The sequence below is a fragment of the Crocodylus siamensis genome, chromosome 9, assembly GCF_052110815.1.
Source record: "Crocodylus siamensis isolate JL-2025a chromosome 9, ASM5211081v1, whole genome shotgun sequence".
Lineage (NCBI taxonomy): Eukaryota > Metazoa > Chordata > Crocodylia > Crocodylidae > Crocodylus > Crocodylus siamensis.
Window position 1 is genome coordinate 5565172 of NC_143403.1, and position 25034 is coordinate 5590205.

A 25034-nucleotide genomic window follows, 5' to 3' on the forward strand; every position below is an offset into this window, starting at 1 on the left:
GGTGAACAAGTTAAGGGGCTGTGACTTGGATGACTGCACAGTCCGGTGGGTGGAGAATTGGCTGGAGGGTCGCACCCAGAGAGTTGTGGTGGATGGGTCAGTTTCGACCTGGAAGAGTGTGGGCAGTGGGGTCCCGCAGGGCTCGGTGCTTGGACCGATACTCTTTAATGTCTTCATCAGCGACTTGGACGAGGGGGTGAAATGTACTCTGTCCAAGTTTGCAGATGACACTAAGCTATGGGGCAAAGTGGACACGCCGGAGGGCAGGGAACAGCTGCAAGCAGACCTGGACAGGTTAGACAAGTGGGCAGAAAACAACAGAATGCAGTTCAACAAGGAGAAATGCAAAGTGCTGCATCTAGGGAGGAAAAATGTCCAGCATACCTACAGCCTAGGAAATGACCTGCTGGGTGGCACGGAAGTGGAAAGGGATCTTGGAGTCCTAGTAGACTCCAAGATGAACATGAGTCGGCAGTGTGATGAAACCATCAGAAAAGCCAATGGCACTTTATCGTGCATCAGCAGATGCATGACAAATAAGTCCAAGGAGGTGATACTTCCTCTCTATCGGGCGCTGGTCAGACCGCAGCTGGAGTACTGCGTGCAATTCTGGGCGCCGCACTTCAAGAAAGATGCGGATAACCTGGAGAGGGTCCAGAGAAGGGCCACTCGTATGGTTAAGGGCCTGCAGGCCAAGCCCTATGAGGAGAGATTAGAGAAACTGGACCTTTTCAGCCTCCGCAAGAGAAGGTTGAGAGGCGACCTGGTGGCTGCCTATAAGTTCGTCAGGGGGGCACAGAAGGGAATTGGTGAGTATTTATTCACCAAGGCGCCCCCGGGGGTTACAAGAAATAATGGCCACAAGCTGGAGGAGAGCAGATTTAGATTAGATATTAGGAGGAACTTCTTCACAGTTCGAGTGGCCAAGCTCTGGAACGGGCTCCCAAGGGAGGTGGTGCTCTCCCCTACCCTGGGGGTATTCAAGAGAAGGTTGGATGTGTATCTAGCTGGGGTAATGTAGGCCCAGCACTCTTTCCTGCTTATGCAGGGGGTCGGACTCGATGATCTATTGAGGTCCCTTCCGACCCTAGTATCTATGAATCTATGAATCTATGTGGTGAGAACAGCCCTTGGCTACTAGGACGTTGGAGATCCCTATCACACAGTTATCATCCTATATCTTTTCAGGGTCTTTTAAAGTAATTTTAGAAATATCTGTATTTTAAACACATAATCATAATCTTTTTTTCTCCAACACACGCAGAGTGGTTATAAATGTCATTACCTCCCAGCGACTATAAACGCACAGCAGGAAAATAAGATGCACACCCATTGTCGGTGATCTAAAGCAGAGCCACTAGCATTAAGACAACCGCTTTCTGCTGTAGTTATTAAGGTCTTTGCTGCAGTTATTTAGCTTGTCAAGTCGCTATGAATCATGCCCTTCAGGATAACACCCACTTTCAAGGAGATGGCCATTAATCAAGTAGCGAAGGCTGAGGTCAGGTTCCACCACATTTTAGTTAGTGTGCTGTATTTAGGAAGGAAAAGTCTGGGAAGCACACAGAGCGAGACAATTTTAATATTGAGAGACATCAAGGTACGCATGGAAATGTGTGCTGCCATCACCGTGAGGCTCACATCTTTGCTTAGTCAATGCATCTTGGCCATCAGATCCCATCCACAGCTGAACTTACATAACCCTGTAGTAAAAACCACGATGCTATTTATCCTGGTGGCTGTAGGGGAACCAGCTACGCTGCTAGAACTAGAGAACAAGTCAAGCGCAAATCCTGAGGAAGGTCTTTCAAGTGAATAAGGTTTGTCAGTGGCATCAGGAGCACTTAGACACACCACTCGGAGAGAAGTCATTGCTTATATAACCCTTAGGTAACATAGCATCGCCTCCAGATCAAACTGGCTCATGCTGGGGTCTTTTCAAGATACAGTTCCTCACACTCATTGGGTCTCAAGTTCATTAAACTGAAGATCCCTTTCTACCTAGCTGATGAAGAAAATGAGGGTGTATTGGAGGCGGATGAACTTACTGCCAGTCAGGACTATAACTCACTACTCATACGCAGCTGATATTCTCCCCTTGTTCCAAATGCAGAATAGAGATTGTGCTGGTTATGAATAGAGATCTAAATGTGAGAAGGCTTCTACACAGGAGTTTAAATTGCAAATGAAGTTCTCTTCTACTAATGGCCAAGGCTTCACGGAGTCTGGTACTGTGTATTGTCCCACGATTAGCTTGCAAAGACGAGGATCAAGGTTGGGTTCATGACTTCATTCTGTCACCTTGCTGCCCAGCTCTATAGGGCTGTTATACAAGGGGATGCACTGCATTTGGGGCAGAAGAAAAGTAATTGGTGGTGGCATTCACCCCCTGGGTTCTGGAGCCATGCCATTGTAGGCCCTGATAGGGCTGTAGTGATGAGCCAGTGATCTCAATTGACTGCACCTCGCAGCCAAAGCAGGGTCCAGTTGCATCTCCTGGAGGTCCCCACTGGATCTGCCCATAGTCACAACTGTCCAATCCCCTGTACAGATACAGGATGCACTATTCCTAAACCACCCCAGGCATGCCTGCGATGGCTTTTCCTATTCCACCTGTTACTTTGGCATCCCAGGTTGGCAGCAACAAACAGGAAACTATTAATAAAAACAAGATGATTGACCTGACTTCCCTCTCCTCTGAGGTAAACTATTCAAATCAACAGGGCTTGTTCTTTTCTTCCTATTTTTCTCTTAAAATGACACTCATAAAATTTCCCCATGTTAACAATTCAACATCATCTCTGACTCCATCCTTCGGGCCCCACCATTAGTTCTCTTCCATTAGTAGAGAAAGTGCAGCCATTCTTAAACGGAAAATTGATTTTCCTGTGCAACCCTCCAAAACCAATTCCCCTACACAAGTCCTCTCTCTGATCAGTGGGAGATGTGGGCATGGAGCATTTTGACCTCATTGTGCCTCTTTTGTTTTTGCAGGTGGTAAAGTCGTAACACAGATAGCAATCAGGCCACCGCTGCCTTAGAAGAAAGCAGCCCAAGGTGTCACGTCAGTGACCGGCATGCATGAATATATCCACGAACATATCCAAACCATAGCTGCAAAGACTTACGCTTAGTCTCTGAAGCCTCTCTTCCAGCAGATTGTCTTGACATCATGACATTGATCTCTCCTTGCATGTGCTGTTTGGATGCTTGAAGCAGGAAAAAGAAATCTAGTTGCAATCAGAGGAGTGCTCAGAATGAGGCCTCTCTACTTTAGAGCTGAATATTTGCTTTAGCACTACTCTCCTGATAATGACTTTTACGGTCATAGCACTCAAATTTACCAAAATGGACAACGCCTCTTTGGCAGCCGTGCTGTTGTACACGCTTACATTCCCCTTTTATCATCCAGGAGCACTGAAAAGGGACTCAGCCGCTGAGGTCAACCAGTCTTTATTAAAGAGCAATTATAAATAACGGCAAGTTACTTGCAAGCCAGGGGAGCGCGCTGGCACGTGTCCACAGCCCCCTGCGAACTAGAGACACCCACTGGAAAAGCAAATATCGAGGTCCAAAGAACCTTCCATCTCCTTGACCATTGACATATTTCTTTTATCCTACCTTTGATGTCTGAATTACCGTCTCATTTCCCTAGTGGTTCTTCTTCCCCGTTTGGCCGATACCAGCTGGTGCTCTCTAGCTCCGTCTTGGCTTTTGCTTGGTTTGTCAAAAGCAGATTCTTTGCACATAGACAGTTTTATTTGTACTGAACTTTTAGAAAATTATCACTCGCTAAGGAGCTGCCAACTGCTAGAAAGTGGTTAGCTCACAGTAGGCTTAGTTAGCCCACAAAATCTGCCTTTGCTCCCAATACAGAGGTGCCAACAGGGGAGAGTTTGGTCAAAGAGCGATGCCCTACTCAATTGGTGCCAGTAAGGGAGATGATTCATTTAGTGCTCGGAGCTAACTCTAAGAGTCAGATCCCCAATTGCTGCCAATCGGCTTAGCTCTATTTGCTTTAGTTGAGCTACATGGGTTTACAACAGCTGGGAATCTGCCTCTCTCTTGCTTTGCTGTAATTTAACTGCCCATTTTTAAATGTTGGATTCAGTTGTTAGACCTTTTCCTGCCAATTTCTAACCCTCCTGGCCTAGAGGAAACTGCTAACTCTGGAGTTTTTCAGTGCCATTTACTTTGCAGAAACACAGCTGAAAGAGATGGGAGGGTAAGGATGGATGTTTGCAGCTTCTCTGTCCCAGTGGGAACCAGCCTGTTAGCTTGGCTTCCAAATCAGATTTCCTCCAGCACAGTACAAGCTACAATCCTTATTAAAATAAAATGTCCTTTTCCTGGTCCCCATCCAAAGTTGAGCCAGCTAAACAAGCCCCTTTTCTCATCTCAGGAAAGAATCCACATGGCCCCTTCCAGGGATAGAGCTAAGGATGAAATATATCTTTTAAATCTTCCTCTGCCCATCCTGTGCTGATTATGGCAGGCTATGCCATCATGGCATATGGCATGATATTCATTCACAGGTGAAGACTCGTTCCAGAAGAGATCTGAGCTGGGGCTAAAAGGAAAGGCAGGATGGAGGAACAGAGCCAGAGGAGTGGTAATTGTTGCCTGGCACCATTCAGAAGTGGGACATTTCTTGGAGTACACGGAGGAGTTTGGGAAGTTCTGCACACTTTAACTCTGCTGAGATAATTATAATTTGTACTCAGACTGGTCATGCATTGCACACAGCCTTTCTCTTGCACTGGGTTTTGTGCTGAACCATGCTTTTGCAGAGTGAAGGTAGTCTACATAAATCTCTACAGCTAGACCAAAACTGTCCATGGCATTAATTCCATGTGACCCCATATTCCCCCTCAAAACTATAGACAGCACCATTAGAAACAAGTGTTTTCTCCTCACTGGCTGAAGCAATGGCATCTTCCCTCTCCTGTATCCCTCCTACAATTGCAGAAAGGTGAGGGCAACAGCACGCATGGCTTTTCCTCTGGAGAAGCTACAGCAAGTATTGCACAGACATTGCTGGGGGTGGGAGATGGGCCCAGAGCTGGAGCTGGCTCAGGCACCAGTATCTAGAAACCACTTGCTTAGCAGTATGTAAAGGCAGTCATGTTGCTAACACCAATCCCCACTGAGGTGACCAGCACTGAAAACCAGACTAGCATTTCTTCACTTCGCTTATATGGGGGAAGATATAAATCAGCCCTTCTTTTCCTACATCCTTTCAATCAGAGGGCCATTAAGTGTCCTTTCATGCTTTGAGCTATGAGCTCAAGGCCTTCAGCAGTGACCAAAACGTGCTGAGTGGATGGTTGGGGGCTTAAGGAAAGTGAGTTGATTGGTCTCAGTTCCTGAAGAAGAGCTACTTACATCATAACAATGTACTGTTGAATCCATCCCTCTGTCCACAGCTACAACAGACAAGCCAAGAACTGAACAAGCCATGGTAATCCAGCTTCCAGCTGACTGCTACAGGTCCAGGAAGGGTCACTTGGTGCGTAGGGATGGACACGAGGAGGACATGGATAAGGAAACTTGTGCTTTTTCTATATGAGCTTTGGCAAAACAAAAGTTTGGAGTCTCCTAGAGTTTCCATCTTGCAGCTTCCTTAACGTTTGGCAGTCATGTGAAATGCCCTTTTTATTTTAATGTCAAGGAATGCCAAGTCCGTCTAGAAAAATACACACTTGAAACGAGACAGAGTTGAAAAATATAGTGGGTATTTTTATTGAGCACCATAGTAAATCTGCGCACTTCTAAACACAAAGATCAGGCACCGCGACTTCTAGCACTGGATCAATCTTTGCAGCAAACCCCCAGCCTGTGAGAGCTGGAAGCACTCCTCACTAACGAGCGCGTACTGTTATATGAGAAGTGTATCGTAGCACCAAGACACGCTTTAAAATGGCACTAAACACAGCATGGGAAAAAGAGACAATCAAACAGTGCCGATTTCCTATCAAGCTTTGTCGTGCTGCTCTTAAAAACACATTTTCCTGGGCAGAAATAATATATCAGGAACATGTATGGGACAGTCGACAATATTTGTACAAGCATTAGGAACTTGATGATTGAAAATCCAGCGTTTGTACAGATCTCTACAGCTTTCCACCGAGGCTGGCAATTCACAAGACCCTTACAAGAGCAGCACAGCACCAACCGAAAGGCTGACTTCTCTCTTGGCACACAGTGAATATTCAACAGTTTGTTATTTTATCAGATTTCTTTCTTTACAGTCAATTTATCAAATTTCTGCTCCACAGCTCCTATCTAGCAAATTCAAATCTATTCTTATCTATGCTTATTTATACTTGAAGTTCAAGCAAACAGATTGCTCAAATTAAGTACATGCTTAAATGCTGTTTGGGATTAGATGGCGGCCTAGACGCTTGATCTTGACCTTGACCTTGACCTTGATGTAGACGCCTTCAACAAGCAAGACAGCAAATGTCTAGGTCCAAAGAACCTTCCATCTCCTTGTTCAGTGGTCACTGTGAGCGTTAAAGAGCCAATCAAAAGACTAGTGAAACATTTCATGAATATTATTACTGGATTTTCAGCATTTTTCAACAGTTGATTTTTTTAAAAAGAATTAAAAAAAAAAATCAACTGTTGAACAATTCTTTAGCTGACTGAAAAATATTACATGAAAAGAATTGCTCAATTATTTTTGGTTGCAATTTGAAAGCTCGATGGAAAATTCATTTTTTTTACAAAATGTTAAGCAATTCTCTGAGCACCATTCAGGATCAGGATCTCCGGTTAGATTTCTGTGATATATGGGTTGAGGTGTTTTGTGGTATCGATGGAACCTGTCTTTAATGCAGAGGCATGTTTTAGAAGTAGAGGTAGTAAAAGGTAGTAGCACTTTGATAGAGTATTTTTAGACTGGATCTACAGGATATTATAATACCAAATCTATCTAATGCCAGCTAAGTTGGGAAAAGGAATTTTGTCCGAAAAAACAAGTGGAGGAACTATCCTTATGTGCCTAAAATAGGCACATAAATATGCCTTTAATAACTTTAGGTAAATGCAGAGTCTCAGCCAAGCAAATACAATCTAATGGATGTAGAGGTTTAGGAAAAGAAGGAACTGTAAACTCATTCCTCTGTATGGCAATAGCTCTGAGGTATGTGCCTCTACAAATAAAAATAATCAGCATCTTTCATCTCTGAGTTGGCTTCAGTCACATATATTATTCTATGCAGAGTCTCATATGTTTATACAGGCCCCTGAGCTTGGTACCTATATACTTTGGAAAGCACCAACATGCATTTGCATGATTATTACAATATGCAACAACCACTCATCTGATAACATGCCATATTTATCTATGTACATGGGACATGGGCAAAATGTTTGTGAAAATATCACAGCCACTCATTTTGAATACGAGTCAAAATGAAGAGTCAGAAGTTGGTTTGAGTGCATTATTCCAAAAGAAACCAAGCCGTTGCAGAGCCCCCTCTGTTTTAGTAACATTGATCACTAGAAGGGAAGTCTGGGGCCCAGACAGACATAAGGATTTGTGGAAGGAAGTACAAAGGACCTGATTTCTTCTAAGTAGCTTCCTATTTGATGGGGACTCATACTGCAGCAATTAATTTGCCCATTTGTTTGCATCTCCAATTGGCGTGGCCACAAATTGGGCTGTTATAACTGTCAATACATAAGCTCCAGCACAGTTTGCGTTCTGCAGATCTTATTTTGCCAACACAAATTGGCACGTCCTAAAAATAAAGGGAAGACGTTCACGTTTCCCAAACACTCCAATACTTTTTGTGATAAAATGTTTGGGTGAACCATTCTGTGCACAGGGGTGTAGGAAAGGCAATGGTTTTTTGGATCAATATCTGCATTTCCCACAGGTCCTTGGTGCTTACTGCTTAAACCCATCATAGAAATAGCCTCTGCTTTGAAGTTTATATCCAGGCTCAGACTTCCTTAAGTCAAGAGGATTTCAGATCCAAGGTTCTGGCTTGGGCTCATTTCTTAGCTTGTTCTGGTTATAAATAGACAAAGAAAGCTTTCAGGATTTTTTGCTTGTTGGTTTAGAAAAGGAATGAAATAATGTGGTACCCAGTGACAGCAGGGGGCTGGACGTAATGACCCACGAACCCCTTCCAGTCTCCTGTTCTGAAGTGATAAACCATACAATGAAATGTTCAGTACTTCTACTTCCACCTTTGCCATGTAGGGATTTGAGACCCAGGGGAATAAAGGCTGGCACAGACTGTACTTCTCAACAGAGTATCCAACAGAGCACCATAACAGACACCCCTCACTTCATGTTAAAAAACACATATGTACCTATTATGCTAAATTATAAAATGGTAGTGTGATACACTGGAGGAAATCCATTCTTCAGAGTTCACTTTCATTAGGGAACATCTTCAAGTTATGCATGCTGTTGATAAATCAGCGGCCAAAGTCTTCCCTTACAAGTAAGAGAACTTTTGACCTGTGTTAAAACAACCTATGTGCAGTATGTAGGTCATTCCCTGTATTCATTGAACGTACTTCACAAAAATCAATCAAGCTGTAGATACCTAGAGCCTTGCTCTGAACTCATCTACATCATTTTTAGGCCGATGCTACTGCTGATTGATATCCATGGAAATGAAATCAGAAGCAGTCCTTTAATATGCATTACAGTGTGCGTGTCTACACATGCATTGATGAACCTTAGATACTGCACATTTAGTTTAGTACTTCCTTAATAAAGTACTAACTAACCGCTCAGTACTGAAAGTTATTCTGTAGTTGCACTGGTGCACGGTTATTTAGTGACGTTTACTGTGCATTAGCTTAATAATACTGCGCAGTAGGCTATTAGCACATTTTTTGCCATGACGCACAACTACGCAGTGACGTTAGGCTAATGTGCAGTAAGTGTCTCATGTAGACACACCCAGCACGTACTCTTCTGATTTAAAAATGAATTTCAAAGTGATTATCTGTGCTTCAGAGTGATTATCTGTGCAACACAGCATGGTCCGTTTGTAGAGGAGCTGCTTCTAAGGGCTGTGGTTTCTTCTGAGGGACTGAAACTGTCTTTCTTGCATAGCACAGTTCTTCTGTTAGCAAGTGGTAGAGATCAGGGAGCTGCTGAATGGACACCGCTGGTGATGTGGGGCAAGAGTTCTCCTGTAGTCGACAACTATTGGATATATCTTTCATTTAAAGCTTCTTATCACCTAGGTCCCACTGTGTGAAAAATCAAACAAAAAAGGCAATTAAAACCTTGACCATTGATGTGATGTTTGCACAGAACATGCCCCTGCATGCCCATACGATCTCAGCCATGACTCTCACCAAAGTTTAGTGACAAGAGATTTAACTCATTAACTGATGTATTTGTAACTGGTGCCTTATTGCTGTCACTTCTCATTTTGAAAGATAAAGAGTAGAGAGGGTCAGGGTTTGAGAAAGATACATGTGAGTTAAAACCAGACCCTAGTATGTGCTGTATAAAACACGAGAGCATGTAGTAGAATTAAAAACAACCGACACTATTTGGATGCAAATGTTTAAGCTTTGCCTAAAAGATGTTTTGAAATTCATAGCTGCCCCCCCCCAATTCTGCAGCCATTTTTCATCCTCAGAATGTATTCTCAATGGAAAAAGAAAGCCCACAAATGTCAGAGGTTCTTTAATTTTGTGCACGTGAACCAAAAGGAGAAAGCTGGGTGAATTGCACTAGGAGTAGTTTGCAGAGATCTCTCTGCAATGCAGTCTGACCTTGGGAGGGTTAAAGACACCTCCCATTTGTCAGCCGAAGCCTTCCAGTGCATCTATTTCACCTCTGTGTAGGAGAGCCACTTTAAGTCCTAAGGTGCACATACTTTACCGGTCTTTAAAAAGCCAGTTGAAGAGCATCCATAAAAAAACCCCTGTACTAGTCACATAGTATCCCATTGCTCTCAGTATCACATAGCTGTCCGTATGCTTAGATGGTACTTACTTGGACATCTCTGCGGTTAACCTAAGTGCTTCTGCTGCTGTTTAACATAGCCGACCACATTATTGGAATTACTCCCTGTAGAACAAACCTCAGCACAATTAATTATGCCTTTTTTTAATGAAGAATCCTTTAAAAAAAAAAAAAGAAAGACCTCTAGCTCTATTTTGAATGAGCGCTGTGTTAGTTTGCAGCTCTTTGGTGGAAGTGTTGTACCAGTGACGCAGTTAAGGTTGGGGAGCATATTTAGCCCTGGGTTATTCATGTCAAATCAGTTAGGAAGCATCAGTGTAACAAGGCAGGTTGTTACAAGACCTGAAATGACTGTTATGTTTTAGATCTGAGGTGTGTTGCACGCCTGAACTCAGAGGCACAGACTGAGGCACACAGGCTGTGTCTACACGAGACGCTGATGGCGCAGTTGCTACTGCGCAGTCATTTAGTACTTGCACACCCAAGGACTAAATGACGGCGCAGTAACTGGCATGACTGCACAGTAGTTCCCCACGCGGCTTCCTGGTGATGCTGCTTGCACAGTAGCGCATTCCTACTGCACCGTAGTGTCACATCACGGTTCGTGCCCTGCAACGCTACTGCGCAGTAAATGTCTCGTGTAGACGCAGCCACAGAGAAGCCTCTAAAGCATCTCTCCCTATTATGCCTGGCCCCTTCCTTTCATAAACAGCCTCCTAAACAAACTGACCCATGCAAAGCTCAGCAATACAAAAGATTCAGTGCTGATGTCTTACCAAAATATTCCTTGTAGTATTTATGCCTTAGGTTGCGGCTATCTGGAAGGCAAGAAGATAGATTATGAGAACATATCTCCTGAACTATTTCCCATGGCTTAAATCTTTGACCTGGTGCATTGCCTGAGAGCGCCATGGGTGAATGACCCTGGGGCTAGGATTATCCCCTCATCCCCAACACATCTGTAGCTGCTGCCGAGTATTGGTGTCCACAGGCCGCTGTGGAGCTCCCCCAGTGGATCCACGCAACCACCGTTATCCCAGATAGTCTGAGCTTTATGACATCTACACTGAGCTCTATTAGTCGTAAGGAATCACACTTTCTTAAATAGGAGGCGTTGATTAAAGAAGACATCGCTACAATCTCAAGACAATATCACTAGGTTTGGAGGCACGGGGGCAGACTAGTTATGGCATCTTGCTATGGATCACTGAAGGCTGCCTCAGGTGTAAATTGGTACCTGGTCATTTGGGCTGAGGGAGGAGACGGGGGCCAAAGGCAGCCCAACACGATGCTAACAACATCCCTTCCTTCTTTGTTGCTATCTATCGAATCTGATGTGCTTTATTCGCATGAGTCCAATGGGTATCTAGGCTCGAGCGGTCTTCTGAGCCAACAGGTTTCTCTGCAACTCAGATTCGAGCTTGGGATCTGAACACACATATATCTGGAGCCATTTCAAAAGGGCAGCAGCTGTTATGCCCTAGCTGTTACATGTAGATAATTAAGAAAAGACACAAAACTGCTCCAACTTTAACCTTGGATGAAGCTCCAAAAGTATGTGCGTTCATACCAGTGATCTCCTTTGTTTACCAGGATCACATTATACATGAAAAACTCCAGAGAAATTATTAGGACACCATAATTACAGGATCATATAATTATACATATAATTAGGGATCATGGGACATAAATAAAACAAATATTAAGGAGGACATTAAAAAGGAAAGTCAGCAGAAAATCTGTAGGTTCTTTCACAGACAGGGTCCAGTTTGACGTCTCTGTAGCTGTTATTGTGATGCAGTAAGAATAGAGACTGCTAATGTTTTGAGCCTGTGATGATTTGTATCCTAGTATACGCACATATCTTTCACGGAAGCGGCACACACTTTTACAGGTTGTAAAATGTCTTGGAAAATAAATCAGCCTTTCTGAGCTCCCTTGTTGGCAAACACTAGTGTATTTGACTCCAAAAGCAAGGACCCATAGTCAGAGGGCAGAAAACGATGTCAGTCATGATTCTCTGCTGTAGTTTTATCACTTTAATGTTAAAGTTGACCATCCCATGCAGAAAGGAATAAATGTGTTCCTGCCAAAAATTAAATGGGTGGACACGGACGTGCCCATGTAGAACAAACATTCGGGGATGACTCCACAGCTGCTGTAAATTAATATAGATTAAAGTCAAGACTTTAATTAGGCTACACTCATTTACATCAGCTAAGGCTATGGCTCACGGTCCAAAATGCCATGTGCTGTGCACAGAATAACAAACAGAGCTGCTATAAGGAGTTAGTTGTGGGACTGTTACTGAAAACTGCCAAGCAATTGCTTCCTTTTGAGCTCCATGGGGATACAAGTACTATCACCTCCCAAGAGGTCCTTAAAAATCATGTAGAAGAGGTGATGTACTGACTGTGTCCTTTAAATTTTTCCAAGGCTTCAGTTTAGTTCTCTCTAATTTAAAGCACCTAATCTCTCATATAAAGTTTTCTTCCAAATTAAGTGATTTTGCTCCTTGCATCCTCTTGGTCTCAAGTATTGTACTTGGATAATGAAGCAAACCTACGGCAAAAACTAGCCATAAAAACATGTGCTTCAAATTCTGTCCTTGCTTTCATATTGGCCATCCACTGATCTTAAGCCCAGATCAATGGCTTGATCAACAGCATCATGACCACGGGACTCTTGTTTCTTGAAGCACCCACTCAGTTGAGACATGAGAAATGGAGGGATGGCAGAGGTGATAATGTACAGCCTTCTCCATAGCAAAGGCCTTTCCTTTTTGGAGTTGGAATTGTAATGCCTCCAGAAGCAGCCTTGAGGAGGGTAGAAAGGTCAGATTTGTGGCTAGAGAAAACTGGCATTAAAGATAGAGGAAATGCAAACCTAGGAACCCTGTGTTACCTAACCTGATATTTTAAAAGTCTCTACCTCAGGACAGAGGTGTCCCTCAATGTAGTCCCTTACAATATGAGCAGAAAGATGTTTTCTAATGAACTGACCAGGATTTCCACGTTGCTTGATACATTGTCCCCTGTTGGGAATCCCTTCGGCTGTGTTGCCAGGATTAATGATGTGGCATTCGTATCCTGTTGGACAATGCAGAGGCTCATCTCCATCCTCAGTAGTGCTGCAGGCCTCAGCTGGAAAATAAGCCACCAAGTCATAAACTTAGACTGTACTAACTTGGAGAATCAGACAGTAACACGGTGGTGTCCTTCTCCAGCCCCTCAGTAATCCCAAGGTGCTCCCCAGGCCCCAAACACCTACAGAGAGGTTGGCAGAGAATGGCTTTGACACATCCCTAGAGCCTCTTGCCCCTGACAGTGGCCAGCACCAGCTGCTTCAGGGCAAGGTGCAAGAACCCCACAAAAGGCAAAGGAGAGAGAAAATTCCTCCAAAACTATGCCTCACCTTTGCCTCTAGCAGAGAGAAATTAGCTTGAACCCCAAGTCAGGTTTTCCAAGTCCTTCAAGAACTGTTGACTAGCTCATTCAACCCAAAAAGCAGGTCATTGTAGGCTCACTTGAAAAGTACAGCAGGGTTAGGAGCCTTCCTGGAAGACTTCAGGCCTGCATTTCTCCATACAAACCTGCTTTCCACAGTCAATCACGCATGCCTGGGAAACACAAAATCACATGGGCAGCTAACATTGAGGCCAGAATCTGAATGTCTGAAACCCCAAAGTCTAAAAGACTGGCTGAAGGTCATTTAATGGACAATTAATTTACAGGAAGTCTCTTTCCGGGCTAACACTGATTGATTGCTTTTGTTACTCAGTGCAGATGAAGTGGTGTTACAGAGAAACTTCAGGGGCTGAACTGAGACCACAGCCTCTCCAAAACTGCTTTGGGAACGGATGATTGATCAACACTGAGCTGCATCTCACTAGGGCTGGTTGAAAGCTGGATTATCGGTTCCCAGGGGAAAGCCTGATTTTTTTCCTCCCTCCTTTTGAAAGGTTTTGTTTTAAAAATTTCTAAACAAAATTTGACTGATGGAGCCCATGCTTTGGCTTATCTGTAGCTAAGCCCCCAAATTCATATGAGACTGACTTGCTGACTACCAGAGTCTCTGGGACTCCAGGTTCCTCCCAATCCCATGAGCCATGGATGCCAGCCTCTCCAGCAGCCTGTCAGATGAACGAGTAGGAAACCTGCCTATGTCATGGATTTCATAGACATTAGGACTGGAAGGGACCTCAGAAGATCATTGGGTCCAGCCCCCTGCCCCAGGGGCAAGAAGTCAGCTGGGGTCAAAGGATCCCAGCACGATATGCATCCAAATGCTTCTTAAAAGAGTCCGGAGTAGGTGCTTGCAACACCTCTGGGGGGAGTCTATTCCAGGCCGTGGGGGCTTGGACAGTAAAGAAGTTTTTCCTTATGCCCGGCCTAAAATGGTCTTGGCGGAGACTTGCTGGACGTCTACCAAGAACATATTTCCACAGAATATTTCCATTTTGCCAAATTGGCATTTTTTGAAGATCTGTTTTGTTGGACCTTTCCCTGATCTGCTCTATAGCTAACTTGCATGTTTTCCAACCCACAGTCCTTTGTACAACAGTATCCAATAACCAATATTGCACAGGTGATTAAAATGCCAAGAGTGACACAAGCCGTACCTTGTAACACTTCCTCTGGTCCATCTAACAACCAACCGTTTCCTCCCAGCCAGCGTGGCTTGGGCTGCACCAACCAGTCTAAAACTATTTTAAAAAAAGCACAGTATCAAGGATGAGCAATCATTGGACACACAGTTAGTTTTACAAAACTGATTTCCCCCACCCCGATCAGCACTGTACCTAGACCCCTGGCAGCCCCAAGCAAACTTCTAATATTAGGCCCCTTTTTGCCGGAGAGAATGATAATAATAATAATAATAAAAAATACCATTTTCAGGCCCACTTTCTGTCTGGGCCCCGGGTGGCTGCCCACTCTGCCCCACAACCGTGTCTGGCCCTGCTCCTGATCAGGCAGCACCTCTTGGAAGGATTTAACTGGGTTTCTTTCAATAAGATCTGCCCTTGTTCAGATTGCTCCTAGGAGCAGCAGCTCCCATCAAGAAGACCTGACTCGTGGCATCACAAAGGTCGTAACTTTTGTTTCCTTTGGAGGCATAGTCTCAAACCCCCACTCCTCCCTCTAAACTTAAGGTAGGCTTATCTACTTTCTACTGTCTGCAATTATGCTGGACCTATTTTATTTGCCACTTGGCAAAAACCCAAACATTTCTATCTGATGAAGTTGGATCATGCAGGCTGCCGTACCTGGAGGGGGTTGCACCGATTCTAGGCATGCGTAGATGCATCCGTTGTAACAGCAGCGCTTGTGTCTTTCACACTCTGAATCTGAGCGGCAGCTGGGCACTTCACACGCTTGGTCCGGCAAAGTCTGGGGGGGTGGGGGGCAGCGGTCATTCTTCTGGTAGTGGGCACTGTGAGAATGAAGAGGGTACTCATAATCCTTGCAGAAGAGAAAAAGGGAGAACAAAGATTTGGCATAAGGAGAGTGTGTGGTCAACACCAAACACATTGTAACTTGGAACAGATGGGGTGATGGACAGGACTGGTCTTATTTCTTTTTGTTATTGAGTAACACCGGTGGTTTGGGTGAGGCTATTTGGGGAAGGAGAAGTCCTCACTGGAACCCCACAACAGCGTGGGGACCTGGCACCAGTGTGGGCACAGGATTTGGAGTGCATTGACCCCAGCACCAGAGAAGGCACAGTGTTATGGGTGCATAGGCCCCAGCACCAGAGTGGGCAAGGGATTTTGGGGTGCACTGACCCCAGCACCAGAGGGCACGATCTTAAAACATCAGGGTGGTCTGGTGTACTTGAGGCGCAATTTTTTTGTTTGTTTGTTTGGACTGAGACGCTATGACTTGGCTGTGGGGCCAGTGGCCATGCCTCTAGGCCAGGGAGGCTGGGCTCCAGATTGGAGCAGAAGAAAGGGCCACGAGCCTCAAGACAATGAAAGGCTAGAGCCTCATAGTCAAACCCTATTTGGAGGGTGTAGATGGAGAGGCCTAACTAGAGAAAGACTGGGGTCAAGCTCGGTGGAGGTGAAAGACCCCAACATATGAAATACAATAAGCAGTCTCCCACTTACAAGAACATCAGCATAATAATTTCCATCAAGACGTGGCAGGAGAGTAGAAAGCGGGACATAGGAACCTTAAAGGGGACTCCAAGGGCGCCCCATGTAAGGCGCGGATTAACAGGGAAGGTGGTGCTGGGGAGGCAACCTGTTACAAATCCCATGGTACATTCAGCCTGGGAAACACCTTCTTCCTCCTCCCCTCCACCTCCTACAGGAAGCCAAGAGCAGGAGGAACAGAATTTGTAAAGGATGGGAGGAATCTCCCCATTTTTTATTTTGCTGATGCTCCTGCAGCCTCAGCTTTGTCACTCCCCCTGTGAGTGGCTCAGGATAGTGACAATAATCATGGCTTTGGGTCCAATGATCACACCTATCGCTACACAGCTATACAGACAAACTTGCAGCCCTCAGCTTTTGTGGGGTGCCATTTTATTTGGCACCAGCTGTCCCCTTGGATCCCCAAAGCCGCTGAAGAGCTGTGGTTCCCACCAGAAAGGAAAAAGGGTTTTCGCTGAGTCCAAATATGTTGGCTCAAATCCTAGTTCAGGCTCTAGCGGAGGAGCAAGCAGTACAACCCCAGTATGATGGGTATGCTCATACGTAGGCACCAAACTGGAATGAAACCTTTCTTGAAAACTTTCAACCTTCTGCTGTTGGTGTCCTGGTCCAGATCCATGGGCTGTTAGAGCAACCTGAGTGTAGCTCTTTCATGTAATTGCTGCTATCTACTGTAAGGCATCAACTGGGGAAGTGGACAATGAAGGAAATTCCAGCCGTGTCCTTTCCCCAATCACATACATTTTCCTCATGGATAAAATTTGCTATTGGGTAGCTCTAGAGAGGTTATGCCAATAAGGTTAGCTACTCTATGGCTTTGAGTCATAAGGGGTGGCTCTGCTACTGAAGCAGTTGTTCTGTGGCTAGCTATGCCAGCCTTCAAGCCGTTTTATGCCAGCAATACAGTACAAAGCAACCGAAGTGCCGGGGAGAATTGGGCCCATTGTCTGTATACTGCACCTCAGTCTCGTTGCATGTGCCAATGAACTCTCTCGGGAAAGCTGGGGTAACATTACGTTGGTTTCCAGAGGCAGTGCATGCCAAGTGGGCACACGCTGGGCTTCATTGCGGTCCTAGGAAGAGTCCTGAAGGGATAGAGTTTTACCCAGTGTGCACTCTCAGAAGGGTGTCCATCCCTATAATATCTGTGCATCAGTGACAAAAAGCCAAGTTCTGTACTGCACAATGCCACCATGGCCAGGATATTTTCTGGGCGGCTTTGGGGAAAATTCTACCCCCAGGTGACAGAGACACTTAGAGTGACATTGATGTCTCCTTCTCTGCATGTTTCCAAATCAGCACTAACCTGAGACTCAATAATGCTTCTGCAGAGCAAATATTTGCCTTTGAGATACAGTTCACTGCACCAGACACATTTGCAAGATACACGTCCTCAGGGGAGATACCAAAAGACCCCCCTATAAGACCTACAACTTCTGCCTCAAATGTATAAGGTTGAGTGCTATGCTTTTATTATTCAATGCACCCATAGGTTTAATGCATATAAACAATCCCCTGTGATCTGCAGCTAACAGAACTTTATCAAGAGTTTAACCTCCTTTCTTTGGTCTGGGGGTGTATGGGAAACTGCCTCTTTTTTCCAACTGGGAGTAGAAATAGATTTGCAGTTCACTTTCTCCTCTCCTTTCCCAAAGCATATAGACAGGGGGTAAAGGTGAAGTGGGAATTTTTTTTTTTTGGAGCCTTTCATTCAAATATTCTTATCACTCAGTATGTAAGGAAAAGTCAATTTGGGGAGCTTTGCTGCAGTTCTTTTAGATTCCAGTAGATGGCCTCAGTTTGCAACAATTGAGTTATTTGCAAGATGCAGCTAACTAGGTCAATTAATTTTGGAATTAGCTTCTTCTCCTATGTGTCCTTATTGTTACAAATGAGTGAAGTTATTTTAAAATGTATTCTGGACAAAATCCATGGTTCCCTCAGCAGTTAGAATGGTTAATTGTACAAAATGAGCACTTCGACATAAGCCATAACGATATTTATTTATAATGCTGATGCGATAGATGTGTTTCCATCGTCTTTGCAATGGGCCACCCATAATGTATAGTTACAACGATATAGTCTTTGTTCCTTTATTAAAGCCAATCTTATTCATTTGTATTACAGCAAGAAAAAAAACCCATACTCTCTCATGTGTCTAATTGCCCACTGATTGAATTGCATTTAATTTAATTACCCCAGAATTTCAAGGCAAACTCAGCAACATTAAATATAAATAGATAGACAATTTGAACATGTAAATCAGGGAGTGTGGGAGGAGAAATCCAGAATATGGTTTGCTTTTTTTTAACTGGATGAATGGTGAAGGGAAAAGATTCAGTTTGAAATATTTCCATGGATGAAGCATCAAGCTCCATTCACACTCAGACAGGTTCTCACGTGCTGACTAGTAACAGTGCCCTATTTTGGACTAGCACTTACCCATGGAACAGTGCACTACTCAATTCCCCTTTAAGTCATATAATAGGTCATATTATTAATAATTAGTAAAGCTGATTTCAATTTGTGGTTGACTTTATTTACCCCCGCCTCCCCCCCCAATCCATTTTGTAACCAGAGATGAGAGTTGTTCTGAATTCCCCAATCAGGAAGTTATGAATTTCAAAATCCAAAAAAAATCAAATGTATATATATTTTTTCATTTTAAAATGAGGTTTTTTTCCCCATTCATAAGCTATTTAATGAATGCAGTTTTCTTTTTGGAACAGTGTGAGCTCTGAGGCCAACAATTCCCAAAGTGACTTTCTTTCTACTTGACCTTTCCCCTGTTTTTATTTTTTAGTTCTCCTATTGCTCTGAATAATCGATCTCTTGAAACATTTACTTCAGTAGACTATGTTTTATAAAACTTTTATGCAATATATATGCTGCCAGTGCTTCAGAGAATTCTGAAGAAAAATAGCAAATAAAAAATGTCTCAATTTTTTAACTAACTCTGCAGTGGTTGCCATTTCAGATTATGGATTTCACGATGGCCTACTTAAAAGCTCTCCTAGGATTTATATTTTGACTTGCAGCATGACTTGGATTTTTAAGTTTTACAGAACCTGGCAAGTCTTAAAATTTCTGCATTTGAGGATATTTTTTTCAATCCAGGAGGCAAATTTCTGTTTCCCAGAAGACTTATGAACACATTTTAATAGAAATTTCTGCATTAAAGACAGCCAGGCACTAGTTGAGACAGAACGAATGAGGAGTTCATCTGAGGAACACAGAAAGCCAAGAGCAGCCTGACGAAGAGCTGTCTGAATGAAGTCTCTTTATTTTAAAGTGTTCACTAAATCCCATGTCCTTCCAATAACGTGACCTGCCTAATAAAAATTCCATAAAGCCCTTATATTTTTCTCATCTGGTTTGTCTCTAAGCACAATTTCTGTAACTTGAATTCTAAGTAGGTTTCCACTCCAAACAAGGATATTACAGCATAATATTACTCCCAATGAGAGAGATTTCTAATAAGGTTCTCACTGACAGAGATTTTGGGCTACATTCTCATCTGGTACAAATCTGTGTACCACTGAAGTCAATGGGGCTGCACTGGTTGACACCCTGTCTGCCTGTATGCTCTTTAATGGTTAGTGCTTCCTCCCATAACTCTAGATGTTGGCCTTAGTGAGGCAGTGTGCAGGGCTCAACCAAGTCTGGTCCTCAAGTCAGCTGGAGTTTTGCCATTGACTTCAATGGAAGCAGGGAGAATGGTATGATTTGTTCAGCCATTGGCCCCAAGCCATCTTTTCCTCTGAAACAACAACAAAAACCTTTGTTCAGAGAAACAATAAGGACTGTGGGGGTTGGACCAGGTGATGCTTCAGGCCCTTTCCAACCCTAGGATTCTAGGAAGACAATATGTCTACACATGGGAAACTGGAGGATAGGGTTATTGGCCCTATCCCATCTCATATTTAGAAGAAAATATATCATTAAAGATCATAGGATCATAGAAAAGCAGGGCTGGAAGGGACCTCACAAGGGCATTTGGTCCAGCCTCCTGCTCAAGGCAGGGTCATCCCTGATTTAACCATCCCAGCCAGACTGAGCCGGGACAATCTGGATCTGAGGGATGCTCAGAGAAACTCAAGCTCCCAGTGTGACACAGTGGCCAGAAGGATTAATGGCATCCTTTAACATGCAGGGCAGTATTGAGTGGGAATACAAAGGTTATGGTGGTCATGGATGAGCTTGCTCTTGGAAAACTGTATTTGGTTATGATGTCCATATTCAAGAAGAATGTTGACACACTGGAGAGCATTCCTAGAAGAGTCAAGAGAATAATTAAAAGATTGAAAACGAGGACTTACGGTGGAAGCCTCCATGGGCAAAATACATACGGCTGTCAAAGACGAGGTCAGGGTGATTCAATCATGCTCTATAAGCACCTGCATGACGAACAGAAATTGGACAAGAGAGGGCTCTTCTGTCTAGCAGGAAAAGGCATAACAAGATCCAGGGGCCAGAAGATGATGCTGGATAAAACTGAGCCCAGAAAGAAGATAAATATTTTTAATAAAGAGGGAATTTAAGTCAACTTGGCTAAGACAGTGCCAAGTTCTCCGTTGCTGAAAATCTTTAAATCAAGACAGGATGCTTTTCTAAAAGATTCTCTGAAGTTCACAGAGGAATTAATTCAGGAAGACATAAGGCCTTTTATAGACACAGAAGAGACAGAGTGATCCGAATGGTCTCTTCCGGCTTTATGATTTAGGAATTTATGGAAATATCTTAGGTCGCATCTTCTACGCCACATTCATCTGCTGTAGATAATTTTTTCTCAGTCTAAGTAAGTCCAGATGAGTTTGCCAGATCAGTAGCTCCTGGATTAACTGCAGGCAGGAAAAACAGCCCTTTGAAGAACCGCAGGTTGAAGGAAGATGATGTATCCCTGAGGGAACAGGCTTTGTGCCATTACAGAACAAGAGAGCTGAACAGCAAGTTCTAATTCCCCGTTTTACTGCTTTTCTATCTCTGGTACCAATTGCTTTATAGTTTAAGTTGAGCTGCTATTTTGAGAGAGGGGAAGGAACAGCTAATGGGAGTTAAAGCTCTGAAACTTCTTAGACATAATAGTAATCATTAATTTTTCCAGAAGTGCAATGAGACATTTAGTAAGCCAAACACTTTTCCTTGTCCATATTGCAAAATGTTGACAAAAGGACACTGGAATCCATGGAGGGATTGTGAGACAGCTAAGAGGAAGCTAATTTCACACTGACAAATAACTAGGCATCTTTGAGACGTCAGGGTGCTTTTGCTGTTCTTGAAATGAAAGCCGGGAATTTTGCAGGCTTCTCGGCTAGGGACAGACATTCAAAAAAGCTGAGCCTGAATTGATTCAATCTTTGCAGGTTAGTCTAACCTGGTTAGGCTGAACCTGTTTGTAACTGTAAACACATTCTCTCTGGACGGAGGAAATATAGGCACATGCCTGCAGTGGCTCAGGCTAGAAACCAGGGGTGTTAGAGCAGCCCTCCCTTCCCTTTCACGGGGCTGAGCAGGGGGTGACCAGGCCCTGGCAGGATGCTTTAATTAGGGAGGGGTTCCCTACCCCTTCTTGATAACAGAGCATTTAGCAGCTCTGTTATCAGTTTTTCACACCCCATCAGAAAACAAAGCCTCTCTCCTTAGTTCAAGCTCTTCTTAAATAACTTTTCCCAAGGAAGGGAACATTCCAAGGAGGGACATTACCATCTACCTGTTGATTAGCTCCAAAAAGCCCTAAGTGGACACTGTCCTGTCTGCCTTTGTCCTGTCTGTCTTACACAGACATCTCAGCATTAGCTAGCACACCACATGCTGGCTACAGTCTGTGCTGTGGGAGGGCGGGAGGCATCCCTGATTGAGCAGCGAGTGGTGAGGGGAGGTAGGGGGAAGGCAGACAGACCCCACTGTACCTGCAAGTCTCTGCTGGAGCTGCATCCAGGGAGCAGAGGGGAGGAGCCAGCACAGCTCTTTGCCCAGCCCAGAGAGCATGCTGGGGGACTCTGATTTAACTTCAACCAGGAAGGGGTCTGGGACAGACTTTGCATAAACCGGTTTGGCCCAAACCAGCTAAGTCTGATACTACATTCAGCCAGGTTTATCTCAAACCGGTTTCGGCCATTTTCAGACTGGTTTATGTGCACTGAATGTCTGTTCTGTTACAGGTTTTAACCAGTTTCTGATCACTTGAACCAGTTTACATGTAATGTCTTTCCCTATCCCTCCTCCCTCTCCTCTCTCTGATTGTCAGGTGGGTGCACTGCACTTCACAAATCACCCAGCACTGGGAGAAAGTCAGTCTACTCCTGAGCATGTCAGAGTTGCTTCCCCAGGTCTAATATCCTGCCTGTTGTCTTCGTGGCCCTTGTTCTGACTGCAGCAAGGAATCTGAAACCGGCCTCTGGGCTCAAACACCTCCTTGTATGTTAGAGGCAAGGCCTGGGTGCACAGGTAAAATGAGTCTTATGCTCGTGGGCACAGGCAGACTTCTGCATAAAAAAAGTGGATGCCACGTGAGTTTGGCAGGAAACTATTTGAGAGGCAAGAGCAAGTGGCAATTACAAGCTATTAAAGAGACAAGGCTGAGCTGAACTTTTTAAAGGGGCTATTTTATTGTCTCTCCTACCCCAAAGCCACATCACAGCATTTTTATCCTGTAAATTCTTCTGCATAAAAATTTTATTGCTTTTTTTTTGTGCTTCCACAGACGTGCTTAGAAGAGTCTTTTGGCCTGAGAACAAGAACACCTGAAACATTAGACATTTTCTTAGCCCCACCCTTCCCCACCTCTTCTGTGCAAACATCAGCTCTCTGCCTCTTCAGTTCCCATTTCTGCTTTCCTGCTAACCAGATCTGCAAAATTAAGGTCCTGGGGGTGGATACCACTGTGCAACCCACTCGTTAAGCACAGAATCGTCTTTCACCTCCACTGCAACTCCACTGCTGGGCAAGAGAAATTTGAGCTCAACTTAGCAGGGTTTTGCAGGAAGTCTCCTGCACTTTTCTGGTTAGTGCTCAGCTCTGATGGCTTGATGAGAACAGTGAGGCTGGTGCCAGCTGCCGGCCCGTGGGCCAGGAGCAGGCGCCAGTAAGCAGCATTAATGAACGCCTGCCAGGAGCCCGGGATGGCTGCCTGGCATGGCTACTGCCAAGGAACAGGAAAGAGAAGACAGAGCGGAGGACGGATTCTTTTGTGAGCCACTTAAGTCATAGCGGCCGCTTTCCCACCCTCTAGTGCCTGTTACACGTGGAGCCCAGCACTCCACAGTGAAATGCCTGTTGTGAATTTAGTGAAATGCGGTATAGATAATCCCCATTTCGCATCTTGGGTAAAGTGAGTCACCAGGAAATGAAACAGCTTAACCAAGGTCACAGCATGTCAGCCCCCCTGCTCTGAGCACTGAACCGCATCCCTTGACTTTTGCGAGCATGTGCTGGCACCTCTTATCTCATTGCATGAGTATTGCCACCTGCAATCGCTTTCCTATTCTGTCCGTTCGAGGTTTCCCTTCTCCCCCGTCTGCAGCCTCTGGACGTGCAGGGGGGCTGCTTAGGCTGCTGCTGTTGTAACACAAAGTTGTAGAGGGAAAACAATCCTAGTTATGTGAAGTTGAATTTATTCCTTATCAACAGATAAAAATGGAGTTCAACGTGATTTATCACCATTTCCTTTAAATAACCAGCCGGATAGACTATAATTTACAGACAGTGTAACGACTAAAAATCTGTTTTTCTGCAAGCATGGGATTCCTAGGATTGTTAATGCTACAGGTATTGTTTGGAGTTAAATTATTAACATGTATAATTAAATATACATTTTAACATATACATAAATATACATTTCATATATAATTAAACGGCAGATGCCTTCAGAACCGGCTGCCTGCAGGAATACTGTGAATAAGTTTACAGTACCTTCAGACCCTGTTTCTGAAAAGTTTTTCTAAAGCACAAATGGAGCCGTTTGAAGCGTTCAAATTCTGCTCATTATATAAGAACAATAACCAAGCCCCCGAGCTGTGGGAGCTCGTTGGGTAGGTCCATAACAGCAGTTCTTCTATATCCCTAATGGCAAGTGATATTTTTACAAAGCTTTCAGCAGAAACAAGTTTATTCAGCTTCCTTTCCTTTCCAAAAGGAGTTTCGCGACGTTCCCCAAGACCCCGACCCTGCGACCAGGAGGGGGTAAGCGTTTAGCACGAGCTGGAGGAAGCCCGCCCAAGAGAGAAAGGCCGAGGTTTTGCACGAAAACGTGCTATTCCCAGTGCCTCCCGTGAGTTCACACGCAGCGCTCCCCTCCCCACCGCAGCCGGCTACTCACATCATACTTCTCTGTCAGTTTGAGATGGAGAGAGCGTTTCCAGAGATTCTTTGTAAAGCCTGAAGCTGGGAGCAAGATTACGATGCACAAGGCTGTGGCAAAGATCTTGCTACAGACGTGCGGCTCAAGCACCAGCTTCTGGCTGCTGGCATCCATCTTCCTAAGGAGAGATAAAACAGGGAGCTGAGTTTTCAAGGATCCAGGCGAGTCCGAGTCCTGGGAGGGAGGGAGAGGGCAGACGGCTGGAGCGAGCTGCTCTTTGCTGCGAGGCTTCTGGGCGGGGAGGGAAATATCGAAAGGGTTAGGAGCTCCCAAGCCAGAGCCAGGAGCGGTGGTTGAACTTAATCGCTCCAAGTTAGACGCGGCTCTCCAATCTCATGTTCGCACAGAGCACACATGCTGCTGGGCTGAGAGATGGGAAGATTATTTTTAGACTTTTGTTCACAACATCTGGCTTCCTCGGAGAGCTCCTTTCAAAGCCGAGGCAGGGGATCAAATGACAGCTGCGGGAGGAGGGTGGCAGGGGGGATAAGGTCTTGGAAAAGCAGGCTGGACAGCTTGCAGCCACCAGCTGCCCCAAACTTCCCGAGGTAATAAGCACTCCCGTG

The 25034-nt window shown here is 44.5% G+C and overlaps 1 protein-coding gene across 1 annotated transcript; it reads right to left on the reverse strand.

Moving 5' to 3' along the window:
• Positions 1 to 5718: 5718 nt before the first annotated feature.
• WFDC1 (WAP four-disulfide core domain 1) lies at positions 5719 to 25034 on the reverse strand. The gene is made up of 7 exons (XM_090062989.1): positions 24427 to 25034; positions 15219 to 15414; positions 14574 to 14657; positions 12955 to 13095; positions 10729 to 10770; positions 9983 to 10057; positions 5719 to 9225 (listed from the first exon to the last, which is right to left on the reverse strand). Exons 1-6 carry the CDS (start codon positions 24580 to 24582, stop codon positions 9999 to 10001), a joined length of 678 nt encoding a protein of 225 aa, XP_089919115.1. The 5' UTR covers positions 24583 to 25034; the 3' UTR covers positions 5719 to 9225; positions 9983 to 9998.